The 24293-nt window shown below is 41.9% G+C and overlaps 1 protein-coding gene across 1 annotated transcript in view; it reads left to right on the plus strand.

Annotated features, from left to right (window-relative positions):
- LOC126413111 (myrosinase 1-like) overlaps positions 1-24293 on the plus strand; it is a 195770-nt gene that overhangs the window by 105751 nt on the left and 65726 nt on the right. The window contains exon 15 of the mRNA XM_050083003.1: positions 16357-16366. Coding sequence (XP_049938960.1) covers positions 16357-16366 — 10 coding nt within the window. The remainder of the gene's footprint in view (positions 1-16356; positions 16367-24293) is intronic.

Consider the following 24293-nt stretch of genomic DNA (forward strand, 5'->3'; position numbering starts at 1 on the left):
ACGAACGTGGTTTTGGAGTCAGTGCAACGTTTACAAATGCGGAGTTGGCGGATGCCCATTTGATGTAACGATTAGCACCGGGCAATAGCCGTGGCGCGGTACGTTTGTATCGAGACAGATTTCCAGAACGAAGGTGTCCCGACAGGAAGACGTTCGAAGCAATTGATCGGCGTCTTAGGGAGCACGGAACATTCCAGCCTATGACTTGCGACTGGGGAAGACCTAGAACGACGAGGGCACCTGCAATGGACGAGGCAATTCTTAGTGCAGTTGACGATAACCCTAATGTCAGCGTCAGAGAAGTTGCTGCTGTACAAGGTAACGTTGACCACGTCACTGTATGGAGAGTGCTACGGGAGAACCAGTTGTTTCCGTACCATGTACAGCGTGTGCAGGCACTATCAGCAGCTGATTGGCCTCCACGTGTACACTTCTGCGAATGGTTCATCCAAAAATGTGTCAATCCTCATTTCAGTGCAGATTTTCTCTTTACGGATGAGGCTTCATTCCAACGTGATCAAATTGTAAATTTTCACAATCAACATGTGTGGGCTGACGAGAATCCGCATGCAATTGTGCAATCACGTCATCAATTCAGATTTTCTGTGAACGTTTGGGCAGGCATTGTTGGTGATGTCTTGATTGTGCCCCATGTTCTTCCACCTACGCTCAATGGAGCACGTTATCATGATTTCATACGGGATACTCTTCCTGTGCTGCTAGAACATGTGCCTTTACAAGTACGATACAACATGTGGTTCATGCACGATGGAGCTCCTGCACATTTCAGACGAAGTGTTCGTACGCTTCTCAACAACAGATTCGGTGACCGATGGATTGGTAGATGCGGACCAATTCCATGGCCTCCACGCTCTCCTGACCTCATCCCTCTTGACTTTCATTTATGGGGGCATTCGAAAGCTCTTGTCTACGCAACACCGGTACCAAATGTAGAGACTCTTCGTGCTCGTATTGTGGACGGCTGTGATACAATACGCCATTCTCCAGGGCTGCATCAGTGCATCAGGGATTCCATGCGCCGGATGGCGGATGCATGTGTCCTCGCTAACGGAGGACGTTTTGAATATTTCCTGTAACAAAGTGTTTGAAGTCACGCTGGTACGTTCTGTTGCTGTGAGTTTCCATTCCATGATTAATGTGATTTGAAGAGAAGTAATAAAATGAGTTCTAACATGGAAAGTAAGCGTTCTCGGGCACATGTTCACATAACATATTTTCTTTCTTTGTGTGTGAGGAATTTTTCCTGAAAGTTTGGCCGTACGTTTTTGTAACACCCTGTATACGCTGAAAGCACAAAACACTTGTGTATGCACCAGCATTGTGCTCTTTCAGCAGAAATGCCACACATCACTATCTGTCCCGCTCTAGAGAGCAGGCAAGCCTCCAAATCCCATGTTCTGTGAAGAATGGTAGTCGTCCGACTATTTAACGACTAGTGGTAATTTAACTGTCTTTCTACCTCTTTCTGTAGATATTCACACAAGTAGCAAATCAACATTCGACTAGCTTCGCCGTCTTCGAAATAGTCGCACACAGGTCTGCGTAATAATAATCTGTCAAAGTCGCTTATCTCAATGGATTTCCCAATCTGCAGCCCATATCTTCGCTAGGGTGATGCCCCGTCAGTGTCAGCTCCGCTTACATACTTTTGTTACCACGTCAGGTGCCAGCAACATCAACATGGGGCACCCAACATTGCGGCAGGCAGTGGTCATAATGTTTTGGCTTATCAGTGAGCAACTGTGCTCGACAGCGTGGCGAGCCGGCAAGCAGACTAACGGATTTCTATCTGTTCTCACGCTAAAATACAACTGCCGTGACATGACGAACAGTAATGTTTACGGAAAACTAAATTGCAAAATCTGTTTTCATCGGTGCGCTTAGTTAGACGACATTACCGCTGGCGGAAAGGAGTGTCCATTGTGAATGCAACTTCAGCGCAAATAAGCATGTGAAAACCATGTTTGTATATAGGCAATGAGGACTGTTCCTTGGAATGCAAAGCTTCCAGACGAAACATTGTTTTTTTTTTTTAGATTGAATTTGAAAGAAGCTGGTAATATCAGATCAGTCTTATTGTAACATACACTGTTGGCTTCCCAAAGTGTTAACTGAAATACAGAAACCGGCCTAATGCTAATTCATGACCAGGGCTAATGGACAAAGGCGATCTGCTCGGAAAACGAGATGTTACAGCGGTAGTACAGGACTGCTTATTTGAGCTTCGAATTCGAAGAGTTCATCCACACGTGGAACACCCTCTCCTTCAGCATGACAATGCCACTCCACATACAAGTGCTGCGACATCTCCAACATTCCGACGCCTTGCGTTCAGTGTTATCGATCATCCTCCATACAATCCCAACTTGTCCCCATCCGATTTTCATCTGTTTACGAAACTTAAAAAACATCTCCGAGGACTTCACTTAGATAGTGATGAAGAGGTACAAGTAGAGTTGAGGTTGTGGTCAATCAGTCAAAACATTCTACAGTGACTGTATAACAAACTGGCCTCCCGTTCGGAGAAATGAGTTCATCGCCAGGGTGACTATGTTGAGAAATAAATGTGCAGACATGACGAATAAAGATGTAGACTGTTAAAAGCCGTTGTTCCGTTTAATACTTGTTCAGAGTTTTCGCATTAGAATTTCTGTGGCGTTACTTGACTGCACGCACCCGTAAAACTGATATGAGTTAAGTTTCCATTGTAGACGAAGTTACCGTTGAATTTTGGCACGAGAAAAGTCACCGGTCAGTAGACGAGAACACCGCCGTAATATTCACTCATACAATATCACCATAAAGATGATATTATACCATTGATAACAAAAATGTGCTTTCTCACTAATCACTGCAATCACGGATATCGTTGAGGGTCTGCTCTCTTCGAAAGTGACAAGTGCTACCGTACCTCTCAACAATCACCACTGAACTCAGAAAGCTAACACCACTCACACAGCGCTTATTGCACTTCGAGTTAGATAATCGATAACTGACTCATCGTATGTGTGAATAAATTAGCAGTCTCACTAAGTAAGGGATCGTGGATTCATTACAATCTTTTCGACAAGATGTCTCATCCCACTGATGTGACGTTTGCGTTGTCACTGGAAATCCTGTGTAAGTCCCTTACATAGACTAGATGAGTCAGCTTCAGCCTATGGTGTCTCCTGCGCAGTGCTTCAATACTCTACATTGACTCTGTCGTGTTGCCACGTCTTTTTTTCTTTTTCTTTCATTCTCCACTCCAAGGAGTAGAGTAAGGTTCCTGAGGTCCGGCTCATTAGTATCGATAGATTGACAAAAATTTATTCTGTAATTTCATATGTTCTGACGGTCTCATTAATTCATGATATATTCTCGTGTATTTAGACGAGTCGACGACTCATTTTCTCTGCACAATATTTCCACGACTCATCTAGACGTCTGTTTAAAATAATAATCACACATTGTAATGTCAAAAAATGGAGGCGACGTAATTAGAAACATGTGATCTTGACTGGCTTGACGAGACCGGTAGGCCTGTGACAAGCTGTACGTCTTAGACTTTACTTTTCTTACATGTATTGAACATCATATTTATCATCAGAAGCTGCTAGACGAACAAAAAACTTTTAATTACTAATTTTGATCGCACAGATTATATAACACATGTAATATCATACATTCAATAAAAATAAATGGTATTATTGTAGCAAATAATAGCCTCATGAATGATAAGAATATTTCCATGATATTTTGTGATATGTGATGACGATCAGCGCTATCGAAAAGGCAATAAGGGAAATAGAAATTATTTCTGAATCTGTAGTTTGTCTGGACGACTACATCGATCTTTATTTAGAAACTGTGGGGGGCTCACCTATACAACGTTCACATTCAACAACTGCTTTTTCTAGTGCTACCTCGTACATGACTGACCATGTTTGGAGACCAAATCAATAAGAGATAAGGGATAGTGGACACTAGCAACTTCAATTATACATGTCACCCTGTAACAGTATACGCAAGCTCTTTTATCATGCCATTGCGCATATCAGCCTATAACAATATACAGGATGGTTCACTGATTGTGACCGGGCCAAATATCTCACGAAATAAACATCAAACGAAAAAACTACAAGGAACGAAACTCGTCTAGCTTGAAGGGGGAAATTAGATGGCGTTATGGTTGGCCCGCTACATGGCGCTGCCATAGGTCAAACGGATATCAACTGCGTTTTTTAAATAGGAACCCCCATTCTTTATTACATATTCGTGTAGTACGTAAAGAAATATGAATGTCTTAGTTGGACCACTTTTTTCGCTTTGTGATAGATGGCGCTGTAATAGTCACAAAAGTATAAGCACGTGGTATCACTTTACATTCCGCCAGTGCGGACGGTATTTGCTTCGTGATAGCCGTGTTACAATGGACCATTTATCAATTGCGGAAAAGGTCGATATCGTGTTGATGTATGGCTATTGTGATCAAAATGGCCAACGGGCGTGCGCTATGTATGCTGCTCGGTATCCTGGACGACATCATCCAAGTGTCCTGACCGTTCGCCTGATAGTTACGTTACTTAAGGAAACAGGAAGTGTTCAGCCACATGTGAAACATCAACCACCACCTCCAACAATTGATAATGCCCAAGTAGATGTTTTAGCTGCTGTCGCTGCTGATCCGCACATCGGTAGCAGACAAATTGCGCGAGAATCGGGAATCTCAAAAACGTCGGTGTTGAGAATGCTACATCAACATTGATTGAACCCGTACCATATTTCTATGCACCAGGAATTGCATGGCGACAACTTTGAACGTAGTGTACAGTTCTGCCACTGGTCACAAGAGAAATTACGGGACGACGACAGATTTTTCGAACGCGTTCTATTTAGCGACGAAGCGGTAACGTAAACTGGCATAATGTGCAGTATTGGGCAACGGAAAATCCGCGATGGGTGCGACAAGTGGAACATCAGCGACCTTGGCGGGTTAATGTATGGTGCGGCATTATGGGAGGAAGGATAATTGGCCCCCATTTTATCGATGGCAGTCTAAATGGAGCAATGTATGCTGATTTCCTACGTAATGTTCTACCGATGATACTACAAGATGTTTCACTACATGACAGAATAGCGATGTTCTTCCAACATGATGGATGTCCGGCACATATCTCACGTATGGTTGAAGCGGTATTGAATAGCATATTTCATAACAGGTGGATTGGTCGTCGAAGCACCATATCATGACCCGCACGTTCACCGCATCTGACGTCCCCAGATTCGTTTCTGTGGGGAAAGTTGAAGGATATTTGCCATCGTGATCTACCGACAACGCTTGACAACGTGCGTCAGCGAATTGTCAATGCATCTGCGAACATTACGGAAGGCGGACTACTCGCTGTTGAGAGGAATTTCGTTACACGTATTGCCAAATGCAATGAGGTTGACGGACATCATTTTCAGCATTTATTGCATTAATGTGGTATTTACAGGTAATCACGCTGTAACAGCATGTATTCTCAGAAATGATAAGTTCACAAAGGTACATGTATCACATTGGAACAACCGAAATAAAATGTTCAAATGTACCTACGTTCTGCATTTTAATTTAAAAAACCTACCTGTTACCAACTGTTCGTCTAAAATTGTGAGCCATTTGATTGTGTCTATTACAGCGCCATCTATCACAAAGCGAAAAAAGTGATCCAACTAAAACATTTATATTTCTTTACGTACTACACGAATATGTAATTAAAAATGGGGGTTCCTATTTTTAAAAAAACGCAGTTGATATCCATTTGACCTATGGCAGCGCCATCTAGCGGGCGAACCGTAGCGCCATCTGGTTTCCCCCTTCAAGCTAGACAAGTTTGGTTCTTTGTAGTTTTTTCGTTTGACGCTTATTTCGTGATATATTTGTCCCGGTCACGATCAATGGACCACCCTGTATACTGGTCTCTTATCAAGGCACAGCCAATCCTCATCGATAGTGAAATGGCAGAGCTTGGATCTGGGAGTGATATGGTGATGGACATACCACAAAATTCAAACATTTTTCTTTTACTATAATTTTTTTTATTTTCAGATTTTTATAGATTTGTTTTCTCAAATCTGCAAACATTAGTATCTTACATTAGAGGTACTCAAGACTGTTAACTATGATTCAGGAAAAAAATTCTTGTAAATGTTCTTTACACCAGAAACATTTAAGAGAATATCCATTTGAGATACAATAACCCACCCCCCCCCCCCTCCCCCCATCCTCAAGAACCGCGGATATGCCGTCGCTGGGGTGGCTTGTATCAGCGATACAGAGAGCTATACCGTAGATACCACCACAACGGAAGTATATTTTGACAGACCAGACAAACGTATGTTTCGAAGAGGGCAGCAGCCTTTTTCAGTGGTTGCAGGTGCATCAGTCAGGATGACTGACCCATCTGGTCTTGTAATAGCAACCAAAAAAGCCTTTGTGTGCTGATACTGCAAACCGCTGAAAGCATGGAGAAACTACAGCCTTAATATTTCCCGAGGGCATGCATCTGCACTGTATAGTTAAATGATGATGATGTCCTCATGGGCACAATATTCCTGAGAAAAGTAGCCCCTTATTCGGATTCCTGGGAAGGGACTACTCAGAAGAATGTCGTCATCAGAAAAAACGCATCTGGTGATCTACAGATCTGAGCGTGGGACGTTAGATGCCATAATCGGGCACGTAAGTTAGAAAATTTAAAAAGGGAAATGGATAGGGTGAAATTAGATGTATTGAGAATTAGTGAATTTCTGTGGAAGGAGGACTTCTGATCAGGTGGATACAGTGCAGAGGAGAAGCCTCCAGAAATGGTACTGCCCCGCAGATACCACCAAGTGTGATTGCAGAGAATCACACATGATGGAGCACCTACTGGATTGTCAACTATACACTGCATCCTGCACTGAAGACGATCTTCTGCATGCGACACTGGGTACAGTAGAACGTGCAAGATTTTAGTAATGTAGCTTAATAATCGTTTCTTTCGTTTCTAACAGCAATTACCATATAGTGTATTTGTTTATGACTCGAAGTCTATGAATGGCTGCTAATGGTTTCAAGGTAGACGAACATCACAGTTTCCAGTCAATGGTCGCATCAGTTTGACCAGAGAACCCAGTCGTTTCCATGTAAACAGAGTCCACATCATTATGCAGTCACTATCAGCTAGCACAGTGCATCCTTGACAGTCTGTGTCCATGGCTTCATGAGGTCTGCGCACACTCAAGGCCTGCCATCAGCTCTTACCAACTGAAATCGGGGCGCATCTGACGAGGCAACGGTTTTCCAGTCGTCCAGTGTCCAACCGATATTGTCATGAGTCCAGGAGAGGCGTTGCAGGTGCTGTCGTGCTGTTAGCAAAGGCCGTCGCGTCGGTCGTCTCGTGCCATAGCCCATTAAGGACAGACTTCGCCGCACTGTTCTAAGAGATACGGTAATCATACGTCAAACATAGATTTCTGTGTTTGTTTCACTCAGTGTAGCTTGTCTGCCAGCACCGTCAACATTCTGAAACGCCGCTTCTCTCGGTCGTTACCTGAAAGCTGTCAGCCATTGCGTTGTTCGTGGTGACAGGTAATGCCAGAAATTTGGTAGTCTCGGCACACTCTTGACACTGTGACTCTCGGAATATTGAAGTCCCTGATGATTTCCAAAATACAATGTCGCACGTGTCTAGCTCCAACTACCATACGACTACTGTCCTGTGGCCATAATCGCGTCGGAAACCTTTTCACAAGAATCGCCTGAGCGCAAATGACAGCTTCGCCAATGCAATGACCTTTTATACCTTGTGGATGCGATCCTACCTCCATATTTATATGCGCATACTGCTATCCCAGGACTTTTGCCACCTCAGTGTGTAACAGATACAAAATACAGATCTTGCTCTTATTACAAGACGAACTGTTCCTGTTTAGCCCACAAAAGCAGACAGACGGTCGAAGGAACAAAATATTTACAGGTATTTGAGCAACTGATTATACAGAATGAAGAAAATGGTTCAAATGGCTCTGAGCACTATGGGACTTAACTTCTGAGGTCATCAGTCCCCTAGAACTTAGAACTACTTAAACCTATATAACATAAGGACATCACACACATCCATGCCCGAGGCAGGATTCGAACCTGCGACCGTAGCGGTAGCGCGGTTCCATACTGTAGCGCCTAGAACCGCTCGGCCACTCCGGCCGGCTACAGAATGAAATGCAAATATAATATCAAAGAAGCTGTGCAGAAGTGCTTTAAATACAAAAGATAAAGCAAGGTTTGAAACCCAGAGAGTTCAAAATAAGACGCTGATAAAAATTTTAGATTCATAATCTCTGTGCTTACTCAGTTAATAACGGATCCGATGACGAAAAAGTGTGACCGCCTTTAACATTGTCTTAAAATAACTGGGCCATGTTCCGAGTACCAAGGTTGCTGGTCCACCATTAGAACCACGTAGTGAATCGAACACAAGTCACAGTTACCATCGCACTGTAAAGACCAGGAGGTTCCGCAAGTCGGACCCAACATTTAATCACACGCCAACGAGGCGCTCACCACTTATTTCTATGCTGTATCATGGAGACACAGGTAATACTGGCAGTACGACAGCCATCAACTAAAGCCACAGAAAAGGGAACTCACAACTGAGAAGGTGTAACCTGTATCTGCGAAGGCAACGGATAGCAATGGATCTTCAAATGGCGTCGGCACACTCTCCACGTAAACAGCCGCTAACCACGACACGATGACCACATCTCCGTCCTTGACGAAAAGAGTCCTCTTAGCAAGTGAAACAACCAGCAAGACAAATCTCTGCTCAGAGCCACTCGTGGCGTAAAATCCCTTCAGGCCGCAAGAGTGGCCCCTAGAGAGATGCCAGGAGGGCCGTCGCTAGGGAACGAGACTTCAGCCAGCGGCTGCAGTCGACAAGAGCGCACGCCCTGGTCAGATCGGTTCCATTTTATCGAAGGAAAAGCGAACAAGTCATTCTTTCGGTTTTCGCTTTACGCTGTCGATATCCTTTGACACTATAATTACATTTCATAATTAAAAGAGGCGTTCAGTAAGTAACGCAATACGTTTTTCCGAAAGAAAAGTTGGTTTTATCAGGATTCCCATACACCATATTGTTCCTCACTCTTTTGGCTACAAAACTCTGTTTTTGAACATAATATCAGTTACCGCGACGGCCTTACAGCGCTTTACTGTGCAGCCAGTATGCTAGCATGGTACCACTCTATTAGCCGACGTCGTAGCCAACATCTTGTTACCTCAATAGCGTCCCTCCTTGCCGCGAAGTTCATCCTTCAGCGGACCAGACAAATGGAAGTCGAACGATGCGATGTCTGGGCTCTAGCACGGATGAAGAAACAATGAAATATTGAGAGCTCATCTTGTGTGCCCAGACTTGTGTGAGGCCTTGCGCTGTCATGGAGAAAAATGATCAGCCTTGTAACGTGAAAGCAATTCCGCACGGATGGTTCTTCTTCGCTCTTTATTGTCTTCCGTTAAGCGTTGAAGTACCCAGTGGGCACACACTGCTACTGGTCGCCGCCTGTGTCAGCACTACAAATAGAGACGTCCAGCTGAGCAGCATGGTGTTTCATTGGAATCCGTCGATGACGTTGAATGAAAGTGTCTGTAGGTTCCAACAGATCAGGAGCTGTGAGAGGCCGACCGGCACGTGGGAGATGGGATAGGTTTGCGCGACCTTGTCGCACAGCTGACAGACGCCTCGCACTGATGACAGAAGCCTCTGCCAGCTGCTCACCGTGCTTTTGTTCAGAGACAGGTCTCCGTAGACATTATGCAAGCGTCTATGACGATCTGCGATGCTCGGGTTTTCCACCAAAAGAAACTCGACGATAGCTGTCTGCTTGGAACGTAACTTCGTCACTGGCACCATTTTGAAGGGTACGTATAGCACCAACAGAAGAACTTCATGAAACTATAGGGACTGAAGCAGGAACATTCCACAATGTTTCACCCCCACAAATTGGCGCTTTTTTTCAACTGAAATTGCTGATAAAAAGGCAACGTGTTGCATTTCTTATGAAACGCCCTTCGTATATTAGAAATATTTACCGAAAGGTTCAGTAACGTTTGGACGCATCCGTATACTCTGAAGTTTCTGGACTACTTCTTTCGGAACACTGCAGAAGAACTGATGTTATAAAACTCTGTCAAATTAATGCCGAAAGCAGATACCAAACCTTTCAAGTACGATGTACATCATTTATTCATTAGTGTCTATTGGCTTTTAGCTGACACTCCTGTAGAACTTTCACCCTGTTCTTTTCATTGTAGTTTATTCACATTGCGGCCAAAAAGCATCTGTCTGAAAAAGTTTGAGGTTTGAAAAATTTAAATCACGAAACGACTGGTGGAATTAGCTTTCCATCATAAACGATTATTACCCCAGACAGTAATTTGAATTGGGTTGTTGCATAAGTTCATAGCGATTTTCCATAAGCTTAATAAACGCAACAGATAGACACAAGTGAGACTTCAGTCATCAATATTATGTTCTCCTGCTTACAATAGTCTGCCAACATTGAGCTAATATTTCGATTCCGCGAGTGTAGAAATCAAGTACTTTGTAGTTTTGAGGTGAAGAACACGTCGAGCCTTGTTCCGAGTGCATTTTCATCCCGAAAGGAAGTTCCTTGAAGATTGTTCGATGGAGAGCGGAAAAGGTCAAAATCTGACGGCGCAGGATCGGGTGAAAAAAGTGGTTGCGGAATGACTCCCCAACATAACTCCTATATAATGTTTTTGTCACTCTACCAGAACGCGGGCCAGCGTTATCGTGGATTAGCGTCACTTCATGCAGTCAAGCTGGTCGTTGTTCTTGGATTGTGTCTGCAGGATGTCTCAGTTGTTGATAGTAAATCTCAGCAGCGATGGTTACACCTCGGAGAAGCAAATCGTATTACATTACACAGTTGCTGTTCCACCAGATGCGTAACATTATCTTTTGTCAATGCGCGCAACTTTTTGTACGAAGAGTTGCTGCTTTGTTTGGGCTTAACCATTCCTTCATTTTCGTTACGTTAGCATAAATACACCATTTCTCGCTGCTAGCAACGATACAGGAAAAGAATGATCGGTGTTTTTCACGAGCCAGTTGTTGAGCAAGCAGAGATGCCCATATGGTCACCTGCTGATGTTTGTAATTTTGGCTTAGAACGTTCCCCATTGCATACACATGTCGCGCAATCGTAGAATGATCACAGTTCATCACATCTGCCGTTTCTCAAAGACAGTGACGTGGATTATTACGGATTAATGCGTTTAAATCCCGAAGATCTTCCTGAAAGTGTAGAGTCACTAATGTCGAAACGATCCTCCTTAAAACGAGAAAACCATATCCTTACCGTGCTCTGTCCAGTAGCATTATCCTCATACACGGAGCAAATGTTTGTGGCTGCCCCCGCTGCTGTCACCCCTCTTCTGTATTGAAACTTATCTCCAAATGACAAAATGACAATATGTAAACTAAAATATCAACAGTGAACTACAAATAAAAATTGCCAAATTATAAATAAATCCACAGCACCGCAATACCAAACTCCAAACCAAAAACGCTACGAACTTACGTAGCAACCTAATAATTTGTGTTGCCCAGTTATAAGTTTATTGTCCAAATGAAATGAGCTACTACAACTAAGGGTTGCATCACCAAATACCCAATTCCCACATCAGTGATCATCACGATTCAGAGCTATATTTTGAAGGTACATCTATTAACTGCATAGGTACCCGAAGCAAACTTACTGTTATGCTCCGAGCTGCCAAGCTGTATGAATCTACCAAGTACACGGCTCGATAGTTGCCACTGTTTTGACTATTGCTAACTACTAATTGTCTACATCAAATACTCAATTAATCACCAAACTATTAACTTTACAAAACCATTCTTTGTGTATTACTTTTATTTTCCTACGTCTCTCGTCAAGTAGAGAGACAGGTCAGCGAAGTTTGTATTTTGCATCCGAATGAAATAAGAAATTTCACGAATTTTGCCTTGCGCTGTACCGAGATGTCTCTTCTCTCTGTCTTCCTTTGGTGGGCGCTACAGTCCTCGTAGAACTTTGGCCTCCTTTGTCACCTGTGTCTATTCTTCTGTCCATCGCTTTCCTTCTCCAATTGCTGATTCCCACTGCTTTGAGATCCTCTTCTTTCCCCGAGCCTCCCTCTTCTCTTTCTCTCTTCGGGCTGTCCTTACCTTGAGCCTGGATTCCATTGGGAAATTTTTGCACCACGACCATGCAACAATTATTGCAAGCAACGAATACTTCAGTATTGGTCGTATATATTTGAAACCGAAAACGGTTTCAAATTTATATGAGTGCAGGGATACTTCTTGTTACAATTTCTTACAAACATTTTCTTCGAGTTTCTGACATTCTCTAGATATGTCTAGCCCAACTTCTTCTTCCTTGTTTGATTTTGACTACAGAATCCATCTATCCAAAGATAGTCCGTTGTTTTGCATTTGTCCTTATTTTCCAGTTTCCTTCCTTTCTCACCGCCCCAAATATCTTTCTCAAAGACTTCCTTTTACATTTCAATCAGCAACCTCTTTCCTTTGTGGTCATCACCCGGCCTTCCGATCCATACATTAGTATAGATCTCAATATAGCCAAATACACTTGAATTTTTGTGTTGCTACTAACATTTCTAGACGTGAATACTTTCTGTAAGGAATAACAACATCGGTTTCCACTTGCTATCTTTTCTTGAATTTTTTGCTGCTGTCCTGTCAGCTTCTGTTAAACTTTTCCACGCTTCGGTAATCTTTGCCATTTATTGTTACTGAAGTCTCTCCTCTAAACCGCGCCAAGCTCTCCCACCACCATATACTTCCTTCTATTTATATTAACTTACAGTCCTAACTTCCACACTGTTCGTTCCAATGTATCATAATTATCCTTCATGGCTTTGATGTTCCTTCCAATTAACACTTCGTCATTAGCGTTTGCCACCAACTGGACGTGCCGGTTACATATTTTTCCTGCTGGATTAGATGGCACTTGCCGAAGTACGCTCTCTAGAGCTAAGTTAAGGAGTAGCGCAGAGATCACAACTCTCTTGCTTTCACGGGGTCCTTTCGGTTAATCTCACTAATTTTAGCGGGATTCTGAAATACTTCATAACTTGGAGAATTTTATTCTTGTCTAGGCTGTCGTATGATCGTTTAAAATCAGTTGTAGTTGCTTTTTATAGTCATAAAATTTCTCTAGCACTTGTCTCAATAACAAAAATTTGGTCTATTTTGAACCTGTTTCTCCTAAATCCATCCTGATAATCCCCCCGTATCATTTACATCCGGTATACTAGCCGAGGAGGTAACATCTTACTAAACACTTTATAATGAATCCAGCGGTAATTTCTGCACTCTGGTTGGTATGGTACAACACAATTATTAGTGGCATAAACGATAAGATAACTGTGTAATATGATAACCACTTATAGGACAACCGAGTGAATTAATGTGTAAAGTATTCTTCCTAAAGTTTAGTGCTTCAGTATAATTTGGAGAAAGTGTAATTCAACCCAGTAAGAATGGGATGCTCTACAGTAACATTATCCAAATGTCCAACAGAAATTCATTCGGAACAGGTAGCACAGTTAATGAAACCCACAGAAACATTGGTAATAAGCTCACCGACCTAAATATTACTCAGCCTTCAAAAACAGCACACTGGCCGAATCTGGAGCGCTGTAGATTGCCTAGGACTGGTACTAGACAGCCGTGTCACCGTCCATCTCCGACAAAAAAGACTGCAGAGAAGTAGTCTGCATGTACCATTCATATTTGGGCAGTCAGCACAGTAAGATAGGTGAACGGAGAACGTGACACAGTGGCAAAATGTGTGCTGTGGTCGTGTGTGGCGACTGGAGCTGGTGCCTATCACTTGTTGTAACGACCAGTTACAGTGGTTATGACAATCGATGCGTCTGCGGCGACTGGTATCAAATTTGGTGAAGGACCTCACAGTCATTCCCTGACAGCCAGAGAGGTTTTCACTCACCTGCTGATGTAGGGGAGACCGGTACACACTGGCCACAAGGGCACGATGGCCAGTTGGTATTATTTCGTTACATTTCCATTCGCATATGCCACCGACGAAGGACGTTGGTGGCCACTGTACTGTCATCCTTCCACAAATGCGTCAGTGCAGTCAGATTGTCGAGCGAGGAAGGAGACTTATGTTCCCATGTAGTGACAGTAAATTTTGCTTGCTCAAGACATTATCTCAATACTCCAAGACAGGGCTCTTACTAAAAAGTGAGTCCATGTATTAAGCATTGTTTCGATATTGTATATCACGATAAATGATTACCGGGTTTTCGTAAACGAACTGCAATAATTCCATTTCGGCGATGAGGCAGAATTGCTCAGTTAAATACGGACATTTCGGTCAACATGGCCAACCTGCCCCGCTGTCTTCTTACTGGTACTCTTATTAACTTTAATAGCCCCACCGTAGTCAAAGCCTAGATTATATCCAACGCAATTTTTAGTAAGGAAATTGTGTCCTACCTTGATTTTAAACCGGTAACATCTATGCAATGTTTGATTTATTTTTCCTTCAAGAGTCGTAACCTGTGTTCAAGTACTCAGCTAAAACCATTGCAACATAAATTTGAAATTATTACTGACGGACCAATGCAGGATATATATTTTCAGATATCAAACCATCGTATATCTTCGAATGTAGTCATGTTTTTACTCACGGCCGTTCTGCCGTTTTGTTTTTAGGATAGTTCTATATTATAAAAAGAAAACGAAAGAGGTAGTATTTCTGAATCAAATATGAGATTAGCAGCGATAGAAGTAAAACGGTATGAAATATCAGCAACGAGTTTAACATGCCCAGAAAAAATTAGGTAGATACTGCAAGAAATTCAAAGATTTGTAGCCTTCTTAAACGGTAACAAAAAATTGGGATAAGTGCTGCATCCCATAAACATTTCGTATAAAGTATGTTTTTCGGTATTTTCGGTATTTTGATAATAACAGCAAATATAATGAAAGTAACTTATAGAATTAAGTTCGGTAATAATTTTCTGAAAGCGTTAGTTATTCAGGGATTATTTAGACACGTAACTAAGACAAACAGAAAAACAGGTTCTAGATCGTACTGAAGTGTTAAAAATGACGTGAAAGAACTTTTTCTATGAATGTTCGAACGATGAAGATCCTATTGGGCACTGAAATAAAGACAGAGAAAAATTTCTGAGATGCTTTTTTTCTGGAAAAGGGTTATTATAACGACGATAACACAGTTTATGATGGTAGTTTTTGCAATAAATCTGTAGTAATGTGAATTAAAATAAACTATGGGTATTATAGTCGATATACTTCTAGTAACATAACAGACGTCGTAAGAAAATCAAACGATAAACTGCTTGGCCGAGCTGCACCCTGGGTGGGATATACGATTTCCTATAACGTATGTCTTCGTTTTTTAGTGTTGGACTTAATACTTTCGGTATTTTGATAATAACAGCAAATATAATGAAAGTAACTTATAGAATTAAGTTCGGTAATAATTTTCTGAAAGCGTTAGTTATTCAGGGATTATTTAGACACGTAACTAAGACAAACAGAAAAACAGGTTCTAGATCGTACTGAAGTGTTAAAAATGACGTGAAAGAACTTTTTCTATGAATGTTCGAACGATGAAGATCCTATTGGGCACTGAAATAAAGACAGAGAAAAATTTCTGAGATGCTTTTTTTCTGGAAAAGGGTTATTATAACGACGATAACACAGTTTATGATGGTAGTTTTTGCAATAAATCTGTAGTAATGTGAATTAAAATAAACTATGGGTATTATAGTCGATATACTTCTAGTAACATTACAGACATCGTAAGAAAATCAAACGATAAACTGCTTGACCGAGCTGCACCCTGGGTGGGATATACGATTTCCTATAACGTATGTCTTCGTTTTTTAGTGTTGGACTTAATATTTTCGGTATTTTGATAATAACAGCAAATATAATGAAAGTAACTTATAGAATTAAGTTCGGTAATAATTTTCTGAAAGCGTTAGTTATTCAGGGATTATTTAGACACGTAACTAAGACAAACAGAAAAACATGTTCTAGATCGTACTGAAGTGTTAAAAATGACGTGAAAGGACTTTTTCTATGAATGTTTGAACGATGAAGATCCTATTGGGCACTGGGATAAAGACAGAGAAAAATTTCTGAGATGTTTTTTTTCTGGAAAAGGGGTATTATAACGACGATAACACAGTTTATGATGGTAGTTTTTGCAATAAAGCTGTAGTAATGTGAATTAAAGTAAACTGTGGGTATTATAGTCGATATACTTCTAGTAACATAACAGACGTCGTAAGAAAATCAAACGATAAACTGCTTGGCCGAGCTGCACCATGGGTGGGATGTTTTAGCACAGGTGGTATTACAGTACTAAATGTTCTTTAAGAACGAACAAACAGTGAGATGCCTTAATTACTTAATTGTAAAGATGCTGAAGCAATGTATCAAAGTTTCTACTTGAAAAGATCAACGGAAACAAAAAAATACAAGCAGGAAAAAAAATAAGAAGAAAACGTGGGCCTACCTGCTCCGGTCGCCTCTAACACCCGTCGACCCTGAAGGCTGTCGGATTGTTGACTTACTTGTAGGGCCTGTAATTTTCTAGTTGCTGACAGATTTCAGTTGAAAGCGGACGGGGGAAAGTTACGGAAAGTGAGAGTTAAATTGCAACTATATTATTTTCATGTTAACACCACTATTACAAACAAACAGACAGTATCACCATTCATGTCAACGTAAATGGCGAGCTTCTATCTGGCTATAGGCCAGGAGATACAAGCCACAAAGACCTGTAACTCTAAGAAGCAGTACAGTTGACATTTGGACTCTAGAAACAGAGTGAAAATACCTGCGGTGATTTTACCCCAATTAACGGCCAACAACAAGAGCTGACGTGCGAAGCAGGAGCAGGGGTGGCAAGATGTAGCTGATTACATTACTGCCGCCGTAGCCGCAAATGTGGGCACGAGTACGGAAATTCACGCAGCGCCGCGTAAGCGACCCCCGAAGTCACTGCAATATCCCGAATGGTATTCATCGCACACTATAACAACGAAATGTCACGCGAAACTGCTTCCATGCGTCAAGGGGTAATCTGGGCTAAAATGGAGGCCACTTTTGCGTTACTGCTACTTATGGAGCAGCAAGTCCGACATCTCCGAAGAACTGAGTACGTCTGGGCTGGAGATGACCTCCGCGGAGTTTTGTTAACATGAACACCTACCTCCACACACCGCACTCCCACGAAACGCGAAAAGGTTCCCCGTACGAACTTTACCGGGAAGGGAGAAGCTAGCAGTCGACGTGGCCCAGGTGGAGGAGTGGCCGTCTGAAGATTAGGTTACCGGGTCCGTCTGGGCGCCAATTCGTCCCCAGGTACCTGTATTGGTGCTCCTGCGTGACCGCGTTCCTGCTGGACATGTTCGAACCTAACGGCTAAAAAACCCAAGGCAGTGCGCCAGTTTGACGAAGTATAATATTGATTAATCAGGGAACTGGAAAACTGTTTAGCCCCCTCCACCCGACAATCCACCTTGTAGCCGTTACTTCCGTGTGATTGAAAGGTCATTGAGAATGTTCCTTCGTGCTCAAGTCACATGTTTTACTTACAGAAGTACTGAATTAACATACTAACAGACCCATGCTCGGTACCAATTGACTCGTTATCTCGCCATAAATGTGAATGACTAATCAGACTATCCAAACCAATTTTCACTACAATTGACATATTTTTTGAGAGATCTAGGAAGTGTACAGATATTTCTTAATTACAGTTGCGTCTCAGGATCATCTTCAGATCCAAGCAGTTGCATCAACAGCCCGTCTTGTCTACTCAGATCCTACGACCAGAGCCCAAGCAACTACTTTTATCCAAATATGATCCAGAGTGATCGAAGTATGTAATCTAATTAAAAACGTGCAACTGAGAAGGAACAATAAATCAGAATTATCTCAAACTAATTTTCTTTCACTCTCTCCCTTTCGTTCTGATTCTGGAGAAGTCACTCTTCGTGTCTACACTACGAGCTGGATCTTGACCAAATTGTGAATAAAGAATTAAGCTTGACAGTTTCTTCATGGATGGACGCTCACTCTCGAACGCGTGTACAAGAAATGGAGTATCAGTCGTAACCATGTAACACGGTGGTAGAACTTGTAAGAACATCCGAAGGGATAAAGATTGGAGATGAGTGTTATGCTTTATCAAGGACAATCGGCTTCAGTCCTGATGGGAACTGTGAATACAGATCCATCTCAAAAAGTTACCGACGGAACACTGTGAAGACAACTGCCTGGAAGGGACATTCATAGTGGAGTACCTCGCAAAAAGCCATCATGATTGTGATACATTAGGCTGCACATCTTCAGTGGTCCAAAGAACACAAAAATCGGACAGTCGGTGTTTCGAAGCATCTATTCTGGTCCTAAGAGTCACGGTTTTACTTATTTGCAAGTTTTGCAAAGAGAAAAGTGTAATGTGCTGCGAATGCATAGAAAGATAGATCTCTTATCATTTAGCTACAAAATAGCAGGTCAGCAACTGGAAGCAGTTAATTCCATAAATTATCTGGGAGTACGGATTAGGAGTGATTTAAAATGGAATGATCATATAAAGTTGATCGTCGGTAAAGCAGATGCCAGACTGAGATTCATTGGAAGAATCCTAAGGAATTGCAATCCGAAAACAAAGGAAGTAGGTTACAGTACGCTTGTTCGCCCACTGCTTGAATACTGCTCAGCAGTGTGGGATCCGTACCAGATAGGGTTGATAGAAGAGATAGAGAAGATCCAACGGAGAGCAGCGCGCTTCGTTACAGGATCATTTAGTAATCGCGAAAGCATTACGGAGATAATAGATAAACTCCAGTGGAAGACTCTGCAGGAGAGACACTCAGTAATGCGGTACGGGCTTTTGTTAAAGTTTCGAGAACATACCTTCACCGAAGAGTCAAGCAGTATATTGCTCCCTCCTACGTATATCTCGCGAAGAGACCATGAGGATAAAATAAGAGAGATTAGAGCCCACACAGAAGCATACCGACAATACTTCTTTCCACGAACAATACGGGACTGGAATAGAAGGGAGAACCGATAGAGGTACTCAGGGTACCCTCCGCCACACACCGTCAGGTGGCTTGCGGAGTATGGATGTAGATGTTGATGTAGACATTGATTGCATCAACGCCTTGATGAGGTTTTTAACCATCAATGCGTAGAGGGTACAGTTCAGGCCGTAGGTGATTATTATGTTTTCAGGGTTTTTGTACCACCACTTTCACCCAATCGTTCTAAGTCACAAACATGAATTAGGAAGCTCATTTCAAAATTCTGTTTGTACATGTTTTGTTCTTACTTCTTTATGCTGAATATGTTTCCATCTTTCAATATGTCTGTGAGTATTTGGAACAGTTGGTGAGATGTGGCTCTACAGGATCTAATAATCAAAGAATGGTTTCAGCTGGATGTATAATACTTGAGGGTATTATCAAAAATGTCTTTGGGATATAGTTTTGTTCGGCGTGTTCAGTTGACTCATACAAGAATATGTTTAACACTGTCACGCCATAACGAACAGAGCTCAGCAGGCAACAATGATACAAGAGCTGCAGTTGGTCATACGTAGGCGTTTTCTGTTCGCAGGCAGTGTCGGCATTACCCTCAACTCGGACTTCTACGAGCCGGCTTCTGACAGTCAGGCGGACATCGACGCCGCGGAGCGGGCACAGCAGTTCCATGTAAGTGCTGTGTTCTGAGAACCTCGTTAATTTTTTCCTCTGTATTTTGTTTCCGAAATAAAACTTTTACGGATGTGTCCACGAAGTCTTTTGAGATAGAGTCCGCGGATATAAACTTCTCGATTGACCTGCCGCGTTAAATTCGGATAAAATCCCAAACGTCCAATGACTGGCTCCTTCATCGTTACCAGTGGCTAAATGACAGTCATATAACTGACAAAGTTCCCAGTTTTATGGCAAGAGAACTGCATCTCATTGGTCAGACTACGTCACGGTGGCGTCACGGAGTTAGTAAAGGTAGAGGTGGTGCCTTCTCCATCCATTGATCATGTTTGTGCTCGCTATCCAGCGTTGCATCGACCGCCACCGCTCATGTTGGTGGTAAACTACGTGAAGTCATCCCCCGTATCTTCCTCTGTGTCTTTATTGAAGTTCAATAGAGACTCCAACGCTCAGAAATGCATGGGAGCGTGCACTTGATAAAGGAATATCACAGGCGAAGTAGTCATGTAATTTACTGCCTGATATGAGTGTTAGTCCTAGAAGCGACGATGGACAGTAAGCTCAGAAGTAACATATGGACATAGAGCACAACAGTTCGGCATGAGCCACCTAAGTGATATCATCATGACGTACACTAGGCGATCATATACCGTTCTCGGACATGTCAGTTTCACTCCAGATAGTTCAGTCCGTCACGTCGACGATGGGGACAATCATCTAAAGCGTTGGGTATTATCGGAATGTGACGCGGCAAGTTAACCGAGAACTTTCTATGCATCTGTTTCCCTGTCTCTTGTTTCCAACGATATATCTTCACCGTATCGAGTTACGTTGATTTTTCCGCAGCAATTGACATGTATTCTGTTCTTCATCATTGTTCTGTTATATAAACAGTGAAGTTTACATGCCTGAAGATTTTGAAAATGTCAGAACATGAAAACGAAAGCCCTTTCCCCCAGTTGTGCACAACTGTAATCTGATACCATATGTTTCTATCAAAGTTATTCACTCCTTCAGGCTTTGATAAAGTGAAATAAAAATATGAAAACAGAAAGGTAATTCCACATCTGAAACACGTAACGTGGTTTCATACAGCACAACAGAAATAGCACAGAAAAAATGACAGAAGCAGACTATTTCTTACACATATGTATGATCCTTACTACGAACATCGGTCAAACAAACAAAAAATTCAAGAAAAAAGTACTAGGATCATACAACGCAAGCACGAAAACAGAAAAGGTTTATGTACTTTAAAGATGCAAATTATTAGACGATGTAGGAAGAAGACAACATATTTATTGAGCAAGGAATAAAGGAAAACTGAAGATTCGTTGTACAGTCTTTGAGGACAGCATAACACCAGACAACAGCCACCCATCGTACTGATATATCGCACTACCTGGAGACAGGAAATATATGCATGTGAAAATAAGAAGAGTCAAAACTAAAGAAAAAACTGCTATTTCAGCTAAATTGTCCGCCCAGATTTGCAAGTAATAGTGTATCGCGTGTTACATAGTAACTGCGAAATATGGCCGGCCGCGGTGGTCTAGCGGTTCTAGGCGCGCAGTCCCGAACCGCGCGACTGCTACGGTCGCAGGTTCGAATCCTGCCTCGGGCATGGATGTGTGTGATGTCCTTAGGTTAGTTAGGTTTAAGTAGTTCTAAGTTCTAGGGGACTGATGACCTAAGATGTGAAGTCCCATAGTGCTCAAAACCATTTGAACCAACCAATTTAGTATTCTAAAACACATCGCTTCCAAATTTATAACCTTATAGTTCTGTTTGAAAAGGTATGATCCGAAACAAAAACTGGCTAGTTACTTTTTTTATGTTTCACTAGCTTTTTCCATCACCTTCGTCCACGTGGATCACGAACCCGCATGAATTTTCAAAAATCATGAAGCTTACTACCATTGAGCAAAACACATATAACACACCGAAAGTGAAACTGTCAAAACGGCGCAACGGTAAAGAATTGATGTGTTTATAAGCCCGGATACAGATATTTCAAGTATAAAATACCAATAGACCTGGATAGGGGAAAAGTCTAGTGTTAGATTTAAGGAAATTACGAAAATGAAAGTGTCTGTGCTTACAAACACATCAGTCCTTAATCATTGTGTCCTTTTGACAGCTCCACCTTCAGTGTTTTATATCCATTTTTCTCGCCGATAACAAGCTACAGGATTTTTCAAAATTCATTCGGGTTCCAGTTCCACGCGAATGAAGTCGTGAGCAAGGCATTATTACTGTTCGACAGACTTATCAATGTCTATAGTGGCGCCAACGCGACAAATTTATCAACGTTAATAGTTACACCGATTGAAGAATGAATTCAAGAATGTGTATGAATGACGGGATTAAACTGTTAACGTGATTATTATGATGATAAAATATTCCAAAATAATGCTCACTGCTTTTTACGGATTGGCACCAGCTAAACAATGCAAAAATAAAACTGCAAATATTTGTTGAACCACCAAAGAATATGCATCTGACAACTCTTAGGAGAGACAGTCGGTGTATATATTGTGTGTGTGCAACAGTGGTATTACTTTCAGCCGTATGTATTAGTTCCTATTTATTTCCGACCGCTTTCTGTGATACAATCCACCATCTTCAGGGCACTAGATACAGAAACACATTACTTATCATACCATACAAAACGCAGCAACTTAATACCTACATTTACTTTTTTAAGGCTCTGAGCACTACGGGACATTTGAGGTCATCAATCTACTGGAACATAAAACTACTTAAATCTAACCTAAGGACATCGCACACTTCCATGCCTGAGGCAGGATTCGAACCTGCGACCGTAGCAGTCACTCGGTTCCGGACTGAAGCTCCTAGAACCGCTCGGCCACCGCGGCCGGTTATTTCTTCTTTTCTTTTTTTTTTTTTAATGTTGAAATAACTCTGTCACACTAAACCAGTTTCCATTATTTTTGTGTCTGTGTGACCATTATACTATTAAAACTGTACTAACATCAGCTATAGTTATTGAATCCACTGTAACAAATTTGTATGAACTGCTGGAAAACCAAGAGCATGCAATGTAGGTACACAGGATCGTCCAACAGTATCTAAAATTGTTAAGCTATAATAACCTTGATAGAAGGAGTGTTTCCTCTTCTATCGTTCAGATAAAACCGTCAAATGCTGCGGCGTACAATGTATCGGCCACAGATATTGTCGAGATGGGATGCTTTGCGTACCACAACAATACAAACAGCTGCACCGTAGGAGAAGCCACATCGGAGGGATATCTAAGGAGAGGCCAAACAAACATGTAGTTAAAAAAAATTTTTTTGGGTTTGTTACCGTATTGTTAATATATATATATATATATATATATATATATATATATATATATATATATATATATATATATATATATATATATAACTGCCGACGTTTCGGTCTCTGTTGCAAGCGACCTCCTCCAGGGTGTTTTTGTCTACTGAAGGTCGCTTGCAACAGGGAGCGAAACGTCGGCAGTTTTATATATATTGACAATGCGGTCACAAACCCAGAAAAATTTTATTGAATGTGAAAATGGCCGCGGAAGCCTACGTTTATACTTAAACATGTAGTTCCTGAAGTGAGGTAGCAACCGTTTCAGCAGTTGCAGGGGCAACAGTCTGAGTGATTGACTCATCTGGCCTTGTCATATCAGCCAACATAACCATTCTGTGCTGGTACTGCGAACGGCTAGCACCAAATGGAAACTACAGCCGTGGCAAAACAAAGACTAAATTTTATACCTATATTCGGCTCCACAATGAAAATACGTGAATCCAACTGTTCCTAGTAACCATTACAATATTGGCAATTAACTATAATATTCAGGAATTCCTAGGATTCATTACTTTTATTTATTGTAAGAATTACGAAATAATAAAGACAGATTCTGCTTAAAAGAGCATGCATCGACAATTTGAGTCTTGTATCCAAGGTTCTCGGGTGTCCAGCCGGATCCGTTCGTCGAAGTTCCACGATATTTCGGCGGATAACCGTTCCGCCATCATCAGGTGGTGGTGCTGATGGAATGGTCTGTCTGCGCAGACAGATTGACTTATCTGGCCTTGTCACATCAGCCAAATAACCATTCTGTGCTGGTACTGCGAACGGCTAGCACCAAATGGATCTGTCTGCGCAGACAGATCATTCCATAAACACCACCCGATGATGGCGGAACGGTTATCCGCCGAAATATCGTGGAACTTCGACGAACGGCCCGAGAACCTTGGATACAGCACATTCGCCGGGAAAGCCTGAGATCTCAATTTGAGTCTTGTTGTCACTGTCGTACACTGTCAACCCTGAAATGAAGAGTAAGTGAAAATTTTGTGATGGATGTAAACAGAAAACTAAACACTAACCGAAATAATAGATCGCTTAAACATGAAAGATGCTAATAGTCTTCTTGGAG

Source organism: Schistocerca serialis, chromosome 7 (genome assembly GCF_023864345.2).
Source record: "Schistocerca serialis cubense isolate TAMUIC-IGC-003099 chromosome 7, iqSchSeri2.2, whole genome shotgun sequence".
NCBI lineage: Eukaryota > Metazoa > Arthropoda > Insecta > Orthoptera > Acrididae > Schistocerca > Schistocerca serialis.